At 41.8% G+C, this 10428-nt stretch overlaps 1 protein-coding gene across 1 annotated transcript; it reads right to left on the reverse strand.

Annotated features, from left to right (window-relative positions):
* Positions 1 to 3499: 3499 nt before the first annotated feature.
* On the reverse strand, positions 3500 to 9464 carry ndufv1 (NADH:ubiquinone oxidoreductase core subunit V1). The gene is made up of 11 exons (XM_021571552.2): positions 9324 to 9464; positions 8505 to 8623; positions 8310 to 8392; positions 7937 to 8107; positions 7514 to 7697; positions 6903 to 7092; positions 6497 to 6709; positions 5982 to 6148; positions 5637 to 5718; positions 5350 to 5495; positions 3500 to 3787 (listed from the first exon to the last, which is right to left on the reverse strand). Exons 2-11 carry the CDS (start codon positions 8613 to 8615, stop codon positions 3710 to 3712), a joined length of 1425 nt encoding a protein of 474 aa, XP_021427227.1. The 5' UTR covers positions 8616 to 8623; positions 9324 to 9464; the 3' UTR covers positions 3500 to 3709.
* Positions 9465 to 10428: the final 964 nt, after the last annotated feature.

The following is a 10428-nucleotide window of genomic DNA, read 5'->3' on the forward strand; positions in this document are numbered from 1 at the left end:
GTTTTGCATTGTTGCCAAAAAGTTCAATTTTGGTTTCATCTGACCAGAGCACCTTCTTCCACATGTTTGGTGTGTCTCCCAGGTGGCTTGTGGCAAACTTTAAACTACACTTTTTATGGATATCTTTAAGAAATGGCTTTCTTCTTGCCACTCTTCCATAAAGGCCAGATTTGTGCAATATACGACTGATTGTTGTCCTATGGACAGAGTCTCCCACCTCAGCTGTAGATCTCTGCAGTTCATCCAGAGTGATCATGGGCCTCTTGGCTGCATCTCTGATCAGTCTTCTCCTTGTATGAGCTGAAAGTTTAGAGGGACGGCCAGGTCTTGGTAGATTTGCAGTGGTCTGATACTCCTTCCATTTCAATATTATCGCTTGCACAGTGCTCCTTGGGATGTTTAAAGCTTGGGAAATCTTTTTGTATCCAAATCCGGCTTTAAACTTCTTCACAACAGTATCTCTGACCTGCCTGGAGTGTTCCTTGTTCTTCATGATGCTCTCTGCGCTTTTAACGGACCTCTGAGACTATCACAGTGCAGGTGCATTTATACGGAGACTTGATTACACACAGGTGGATTGTATTTATCATCATTAGTCATTTAGGTCAACATTGGATCATTCAGAGATCCTCACTGAACTTCTGGAGAGAGTTTGCTGCACTGAAGGTAAAGGGGCTGAATAATTTTGCACGCCCAATTTTTCAGTTTTTGATTTGTTAAAATAGTTTGAAATATCCAATAAATGTTGTTTGACTTTCATGATTGTGTCCCACTTGTTGTTGATTCTTCACAAAAAAATACAGTTTTATATCTTTATGTTTGAAGCCTGAAATGTGGCAAAAGGTCGCAAAGTTCAAGGGGGCCGAATACTTTCGCAAGGCACTGTATCACTGACAAACTGAAATGGTCCACACACACAGACAGTATGGGGAAGAAGGCACAACAGCACCTCTTCAACCTCAGGAGGCGGAAAAACGTGGCTTGCCACCAAAAACCTTCACTACCTTTTACACAATTGAGAGCATTCTGTCCGCCCACAACCGCAGGGCTCTCCAGAGGGTGGTGTGGTCTGCACAACGCATCGCTGGGGGCAAACTACCTGCTCTCCAGGACACCTACAACACCCAATGTCACAGGAAGGCAAAAAAGATCATCAAGGACAATAACCACCTGAGCCACTACCTGTTCACCCAGTTTCCATCCAGAAGGTGAAGTCAGTACAGGTGCATCAAGGCTGGGACAGAGATTGAAAAACAGCTTCAATCTCAAGGTCACCAGATTGTTAAACAGCCACCACTAGCACAGAGAGGCCTAACCTACCTACACAGACTTGATATCATTGGCCACTTAAATAAATGGAATACTAGTAACTTTAATAATGCCACTTATTTTTTATTTTTTTTACATATCTCGCATTACTTATCTCATATGTATATACTGTATCCTTCACTATCTATTACATCTTGCCGTTCTGTCACTGCTCATCCATATATTTTATACTTATTCTTATCCCTTTTCTTTACTAGATTGTGTGTATTTGGTTTTGTTGTGGAATTGTTAGATATTATCTCTTAGATACTGCTGCACTGTCAGCTCTAGAAGCATAAGCATTTCTCTACACTCGCAATAACATCTGCTGTGACCAATAAAATTTGATTTGATTTCCACCGGTCCAATGTGCATTGCTCATGTTTCTTGGCCCAAGCAAGTATTTTCTTCTTATTGGTGTCCTTTAGTAGTGATTTCTTCACAGCAATTCGACCACGAAGGACTGATTCACTATCTCCTCTGAACAGTTGATGTTGAGATGTCTGTTACTTGATCTCTTTGAAGCATTTATTTGGGCTGCAATCCGAGATCGCAAAAGCAGGTTGCCCAGCCCAGCAGAGATAGAATCTTCGGCAAAATCATTCACAAGGAGATTCCTGCAAAAAAATATTATCCTTTGCAGCAGAGGTAACTCTGGGTCTTCCTTTCCTGTGGCGGTCCTCATAAGAGGACGCTTGGTTTTTGCAGCTGCACTTGAAGAAACTTTAAAAGTTCTTGAAATTTTCCGCATTGACTGACCTTCATGTCTTAAAGTAATGATGGACTGTCAATTCTCTTTGCTTATTTGAGCTGTTCTTGCCATAATATGGACTTGTTATTTTACCAAATAGAGCCATCTTCTGTATACCACCCCTACCTTGTCACAAAACAACTGATTGGCTCAAACGCATTAAGGAAAGAAATTCCACAAATTAACTTTTAACAAGACAAACCTGTTGAAATGAAGCTGGTTAAGAGAATGCCAAGAGTGTGCAAAGCTGTCATCAAGGCAAAGGGTGGCTACTTTGAAGAATCTCAAATATATTTTGATTCAAGACTTTTTTGGTTACAACATGTCATATGTGTTATTTCATAGTTTCGATGTCTTCACTATTATTCCACACTGTAGAAAATAGTAAACAAAGAAAAACCCTGGAAGGAGTAGATCTGTCCAAACCTTTGACTGGTACTGTAGGTAGCTAGCAATATAGCTTCTTTGCAAAAAAGACTTAGCCTAGTATTCATGGCACACTATAAATATCTGACTGCTACTAGGAAAGTATTCTGTACAAGACTAAATAGACAAATAAGACATTAGTTAATATGGAACAGTAAATTAAAATGTTCAATATATCTTTCGTTTTGGATCAAGGTAGCTAGTAACGACTGCCGGAGTATGCAGGGATTTGTAGTCTTGCACGATGTCTACTTCTAATGCTAAACAGCATTTTCGAATCAGAGGAAAGCCGAATATATTTATGTCACCTTGCCCGAGAGATTTACACGATTATCAAAAGGTCACATTAGGGCAAGCCTACAGAAAACACAACCCTTATTTTAAGTGTTTCTAAAATGTAATGGTGAAAAAAAAACTATTGTAACCATTTTCCTGTTTGACCGCTAGGTTTTATGGGTATTATGAATCATACTGTGGCATTGTAAGTGCTTAATAGACCATGCGGTCCTAACAGTGTCGTACCTCCGTTTCGCGGGTCCAGCAAAGTCAACGGGGCAGAGAAACATTTGCAGTTTTATAGCTGAACTCATGCTATTTTACACATTTGCCATGAGGCTGAGAGAACATGTTGCATTTTTAAAACACATTTTCTGTAATATTTTTTATTTTTTTAATGCTTATGAAATGTTCATATACTATCTGAAGAGCCCAATCAAAAATTATATAAAACATTTTTTTTTTTAAATTGGGGGTGGGTCCTAATTCAGTCAGATCACATGCCAGACTGTTCTTGGTCTGTTTCACTCTGACATGGTGGACTGGATTCATCTATTTCTGCTGTGAGAAATTTAAATAACCTCATAAGGCAATTGCAGGATACTGATATTCATACAGTAGTTCATTTGTATCATCAACAGCTGCAATTGCATGTACCATGCTCCTCAACAATGTTCCTTCTGTTAAACGACAGGAGAGACAAACACAGATTCATCAAAATGAAGAAACAAATACCAATTCCAAGATTGAATTTTGTAAGTCTTAAATGAACAATACATATACAGCACAACTGTTAAATTGTTTAACTATTTTAGTTACATACAGCTTTATTGGCGACTTCAGACAAAGGCAAAAACGGGAAGGCAATTATTCACAATGAATGAGGCAATGCATTTCTATTTAAATAATTTGTGAATGAAGGGTAGAGGAAGGGAACGAAGGAGTGATTTAAGCTCTGGCTTGGTCCTTCTGCTGGAACTCTGCAATTCGGGTCTCCATGATAGGCCTGAAGTGTCTGATTAATCCCTATAGAGAGAAAGAAGAGAATGAGGCAGTGAGTTAAGAAAAGGGCAAGTCAGCCAACTACACTATTACCAAATCAAATACAATCTGTTTAAATAGCAGTCTCTATGGACAGATGCAGGCAGTCCATAGAACCCTGTATTACGTACCACCAATACACAATAATTGCTCATTCTATAGGACTGACCCGAACCATACTGTGCTGGCTTGGATATTTTCACTATGAGGCATTATTGTGTAACCAGGCCAGCCCAGTATAGTTTAGTTTGGCACTATAATGTGAATCAGGCATTTCACTGAAATAATAAACGTTTTGTTTTAGAAATGATAGTTTCCGGATACGACCATATCAATGACCAAAGGCTCGTACTTCTGTGTGTTATTGATGTTATAATTAAGTCTGATTTGATAGAGCAGTCTGACTGAGCGGTGGTAGGCAGCAGCAGGCTCGTAAGCATTCATTCAAACAGCACTTTTGTGCGTTTGCCAGCAGCTCTTTGCAATAATCTCGGGAGTTGATAGGCTTGAAGTCATAAACAGCGCAATGCTTGAAGAATTGCGAAGAGCTGCTGGCAAACGCACGAAAATGCTGTTTGAATGAATGCTTACGAGCCTGCTGCTGCCTACCACCGCTCAGTCAGACTGCTCTATCAAATCATAGACTTAATTATAACATAATAACACACAGAAATACGAGCCTTTGATCATTAATATGGTCGTATCCGGAAACAAAACATTTATTCTGGTGTAACCGATGTGAAATGGCTAGCTAGTTAGCGGGGTGCGCGCTAATAGCGTTTCAAACGTCACTCGCTCTGAGACTTGGAGACTTTGTTTTTGCATTATTTCAACCACATTGAACATGTTTCATTATTTATTTGAGGCTAAATTGATATTATTGATGTATTATATTAAGTTAAAATAAGTGTTCATTCAGTATTGTTGTAATTGTCATGATTACAAATAAATAAAACAATATCATCCAATTAATCGGTATCAGCTTTTTTTGGTCCTCCAATAATCGGTATCAGCGTTGAAAAATCATAAATCAGTCGATCTCTAGCCCAGATAACACAGTAGTGGCTTCGGGACACGTCTCTGAATGTCCTTGAGTGGCCCAGCCACAGCCAGGACTTGAACCCGATCGAACATCTCTGGAGAGACCTGAAAATAGCTGTGCAGCAATACTCCCCATCCAACCTTACAGAGCTTGAGAGGATCTGCAGAGAATAGGAGAAACTCCCCAAATACAGGTGTGCCAAGCTTGTAGTGTCATACCCAAGAAGACTTGAGTCTGTAATCGCTGCCAAAGGTGCTTCAACAAAGTACTGAGTAAAGGGTCTGAATACTTCTGTAAATGTGATTTCAGTTTTTTTTTTTTATACATTTGCAAAAATTTCAAAACCTGTTATTGCTTTCATTATGGGGTATTGTGTGTAGATTGAGGGGAGGGGGGAGGGACTATTTAATTCATTTTAGAATAAGGCTGTAACATGACAACGTGAAAAAAGGGGTCTGAATATTTTCTGAATGCACTTTGTATACAGTATCTCATGTATTTTTACCTGTACGGGCCACGCGGCTCCATCACCCAGGGCACAGATGGTGTGCCCCTCAATCTGCTTGCTGATTTCCCAGATCATGTCGATCTCAGCCGCCCGCGCATCACCCTTCACAAAGCGCCACATCATCTTGTTCATCCAGTCCACTCCTTCACAGAGGGAAAGAGAGATGGAGAAAATAAGTAAGATAAATATGGGAATAGGGTAGAAAGAGAGACAAACATACTTGTAGTAGTCTTTAAAAGGCACAACGTATGGATCAAAATAGTTAAGTAAGTAGCTTTCCTTACCCTCTCTGCAGGGGGTGCACTGGCCACAGCTCTCATGTTTGTAGAACTCAATCAAGCGGGCGATGGCTCTGATGACGTCAGTCTGCAATGAGAGTACATCTCTCAACAACATATCTCAATGTGTCAGATCTAATTTCAATTACCCTATATGTAAGAATCACTTTCTCATCAGTGTTATACTGATACTTATACATACAGGGCCAGTTTCCCGGACACAGATTAACCCTAGACCTGTCCAAAATATCCTTTTCAATGGAGATTTTCTATTGAAAGTGTTTCTTATTCCAGGACTAGGCTTGATCACTGTCTGGGAAACCAGCCCATACAGTGTGGATGAGAGTTTACAGATTTGTCCATGACGATGAGAGCGGCAGTGCCAAGGCCAGTCTGAGCCTGGACCAGGCCGTCAAAGTCCATCAGCACGGTGTCACACACTGAACGGGGGATGAGGGGTGTGGAAGAGCCTCCAGGGATCACACACAACAGATTGTCCCAGCCACCGCGCACACCACCTGGGAGAGAGAGAGACATTCACTTTGGTCAGTTGAATTGAGGCTGCACGTGTGTTAATGAGCAAGTACGATATATATACTATACCTTAATACTGAGAAAGGTCTGTTGTGGCATTAGTGTTTACTAGGAAACCTGATTGAGGACTTTGATACAAAACCACCTGATAATGTTAAAATCCTCTGGATTGCTTTATTACTAATTTAAGACAACATACAGTACATATAATGGATATCTTTGAACTGACATGTTTGCTAACTGTAGCAACAATGGTGAGGTGGTTATTATAAATTGGGAAGAGAGATGCAGCTCAGTTTTAAATGCTTGCGTGGTGTACGGTAAGGACGTACCTGCGTGTCTCTCGATGAGGTCCTTGAGAGGAATAGACATCTCCTCCTCCACTGTGCAGGGGGTGTTGACATGACCTGAGATGTTGAAGAGCTTTGTGCCTGAATTCCTCTCTCTGCCAAAGCCTAGGAACCATGTGCCACCACGGCGACAAATAGTGGGCGCCACGGCTACCGTTTCAACGTTGGCGACAGTTGTTGGGCAACCAAACACACCTTGGAGGGAACAAGGAGAAGAGAAAAATTAAAGGATATTTGGATGTTATTGATGCAGAGGGTGTTCTGTTGAACCTCTAAATTGACCTATTATCATCAAAAAGATATCATTGCCATGCCATGATTAGTTCCATATTCTGGTATTACTACATCATGGGGGGACTCCATCTTCCTCTCCACCTCAGAAACTCACCAACGTCAGCAGGGAATGGGGGCTTCAGGCGGGGCTTCCCCTGCTTGCCCTCAAGGGACTCGATGAGTGCCGTCTCCTCTCCACAGATGTAGGCACCAGCCCCACGCATCACAAACACGTCAAAGTCGTAGCCAGAGCCGCAGGAGTTCTTCCCAATCAGACCAGCTGCATAGGCCTCGTTGATGGCCACCTGAGGTCAAAACCAGGATCAAATCAAATGTATTTATAAAGCCCTTCTTACATCAGCTGATATCTCAAAGTGCTGTACAGAAACCCAGCCTAAAACCCAAACAGCAAGCAATGCAGGTGTAGAAACATGGTGGCTAGGAAAAACTCCCTAGAAAGGCCAGAACCTAGGAAGAAACCGAGAGAGGCCAGTCCTCTTCTGGCTGTGCCGGGTGGAGATGGCCAAGATCAAAGAAGACATCATTCAAAATCTAAATCAATTACCTTAAAAGGAACCATATATGTGTTGAACGTACTAGGAACATTGGAAAAGGTGAAAAAGTGTGCCACATCTAAGAAGAGTAAGCATAACTGTTTAGAGATCAACCTGTAAACCATTGTAGTTATGAATTTGTTTTCCCTTTTCATGCAGTCCACGCTCTCACCTGCAGGTTGGAGGACTCATTGTAGAACTCTCCCCTGATGTAAATGTAGGCAGCGCGGGCTCCCATGGCCCTCCCGGCCACCAGGCAGCCCTCCACCAGCTTGTGGGGGTCGTTACGCATGATCTCCCTGTCCTTACAGGTGCCAGGCTCTCCTTCATCAGCATTCACCACCAGGTACTTTGGTCTAAGGATCAGATGAAGGGGGGATAGGAGTTTTAGATTCCTTTCTCAGGTCAAAGTTGGCAGTGTCAAATGGGGGTGTAGGGTAAAGTTGCACCTGGATTCTGATTTTGGGTAAGCTTAGCATTCTCCCCACTAATGGTTAAGATTAGTATTGGGGGAGGGAAAGCTGATCCTAGATCAGTACCTAGGGGAAACATCACAACGGAGCATCACATGAGCAACATAGGCAGTACCACTGACCTGCCATCACTGGGCTTGTTCATGAAGCCCCACTTCATGCCGGTGGGGAACCCTGCTCCACCTCTCCCCCGCAGCCCTGAAACTTTGATCTCGTTGAGGATCCAGTCCACTCCCTTCAGCAGGATCTCCTTGGTCTTGTACCAGTCACCACGACTTTGAGCTCCCTTTAGCCTGGAGCGACATAGGGAGAGAGAAATAATATGACACCTAATTCCTAAGAATACTATACGATTGATTGATTAAGTAATATGCATGAATGTTATATAATTGTACAGATGAAAAATTATGGTCCAAGCTCTCATACGCCAAAGGCCAGCATTTCTGACATTGTGTAGAGTGTTAATTGTGTATAGAGAACAGTTCGTAATGGTACCTCCAGTCATGTCGGCCATACAGGTTGGTGAAAATTCTATCCTGGTCAGCCAGGGGTCCAAATGTTGTCTTCTTTGGTGGTGCCTAAAGAGATTGCAAAACATTAGGCCTAATAGTCTAAACACAATACAGAATATTTGCTACCAATAGTCTGGAACTGTCAAATTTGCACTTTACACAGCTTGTGGAAGGATACCTCAACAGTTGTGCTGTTAAATCGTGTGATGGACGTCACTCTGCCTTGACAGACAGCAACTGGGCCCCGAGCCGCAGCACAGACCAAAGCCAACCGGGACAGGGACAGCATCCTGATACCTGGTTGCAGGACAGGAAGCAGTCAAGTCGATAGTTCAAATCATTTCAAATGTAGCCACAATACAATTATATTCATTGGTCAACATCCAGGGCAGGCTTCAGTTCCATCCCCATTACAAAAGCTCAAGCAACAACATTACAAAACCCAATGGCAATGTGACACGACCCAAATACAACACAAAAACATTAGGCGCCGTTACATGAATAGCATCAATGTCCATCATAAAATCCATGCCAAGGAAGCATACCGATTGCTTATGTCAGGCAACTCTTTTCGTCGCCACTGAACAAAGAATACTGTTGTCATTGTCAACTCAATACATTAACTTAGCTAGCTAATCAGATGTGTTAGTTAGATAAGGATGCATAGCACTGAAATTGTAACATTTCACAGGCCAAATGTTCAAAGGTGTGTAAGGAGACATCGTCAAATATCTAGCTAAAAGCCAAACACATTTCCCCTGGCACAGCAGTACCAGGACCTGCAAACGTCCCACCATGACCTCCACTTTGTGATAGCTAACGTTACAGTAGCTAGCTAGCATGCTAAACAGGCTACGACAATCGACTTCTGATGCATAAAACTGCTCCAAGTCTCATAATAATCGTATTATTTTTGTTACGTTTTGCATGATATATTAATGTAGCTATGAAAACAACAAAATCCCCAATGTTTTTGTTGCAAAAGTGGTCTTCGTACCTTGGTGTTGAATCCCGAACCTGTGTTACAAAATTACGTTCTTCTTCTTCTATGAGGTTTCTATGAGGCATCCAATTTGTTGCATTACTGCCACCTACTAGACTGGAGTACAACTCCCTAATTTACACTTCGCTTGATAGATAAAATGTAACAAATAAATACCATACCCTCTAACACTACGCTCACAAATTTCAAAATTATATCAAATACAATTTACACCACCCTACTGCACTAATTAAATGCATGTATTCCTACCTCATCATCCTGAATTTAAATTTAATTTGTTTTCAATTTAATCAGGCAAGTCGGTTAGGAATAAATTATTTTTTACAATTACAGCCTAGGAACAGTGGGTTAACTGCCTTGTTCAGGGGTAGAACAACATATTTTTACCTTGTCAGTTCAGGGATTTGATCAAGCAACTTTTCCATGCCATGAAAAGTGTGTTGGCCCAACACTCTAACCACTAGCCTACCTGCAGCCCCAAGGAAAGGATGGGACATCACCACTTAACACACACCCTGTAACTCTTGATGTCAAATCTCGTACACCCAAATACCTCTCTGCAACTACCATCACAACTTAAATGTTCTGTGACTTACATTCCATCACTGCAGTACAATTGATAACCATAACTATAAATGCTAAAAATCCAATCTTACTGAAACACATTCACTTGATGGCCTATCCCTCTGTACTGGTACAGATCTACTACTCACACCACTCCTCTCAGGATCCCTCCCCCTTGACCCATCTTCCTCTACTGTCTTCACTGCCTCAGCATATGACAACTTCTGCTCTACTCTGACCCTGGAAACCTCAACCTGTCTCTCTCGCACGGGACATTTCTGAACCCCAGCCCCATGGGCACCCCTACAATTAACACATTCCACTACTTTCCCCAATGCTACACATTCCTTTGTCTCATGCCCTTCTGCACACTTCTCACACCTAGGAACGTCCCTCCTACACACTGCTGCCACATCCCCATAAGCTTGACACCTGTAACAACGTAATGTATTTGGTACAAAAGCTCATACATGATAATACTGCACTTCTCCTGACATACATCTTGTTCTTGCCTTCTCAAGGTACGCCATTTAAC

Source organism: Oncorhynchus mykiss, chromosome 18 (assembly GCF_013265735.2).
Source record: "Oncorhynchus mykiss isolate Arlee chromosome 18, USDA_OmykA_1.1, whole genome shotgun sequence".
Classification (NCBI taxonomy): Eukaryota; Metazoa; Chordata; class Actinopteri; order Salmoniformes; family Salmonidae; genus Oncorhynchus; species Oncorhynchus mykiss.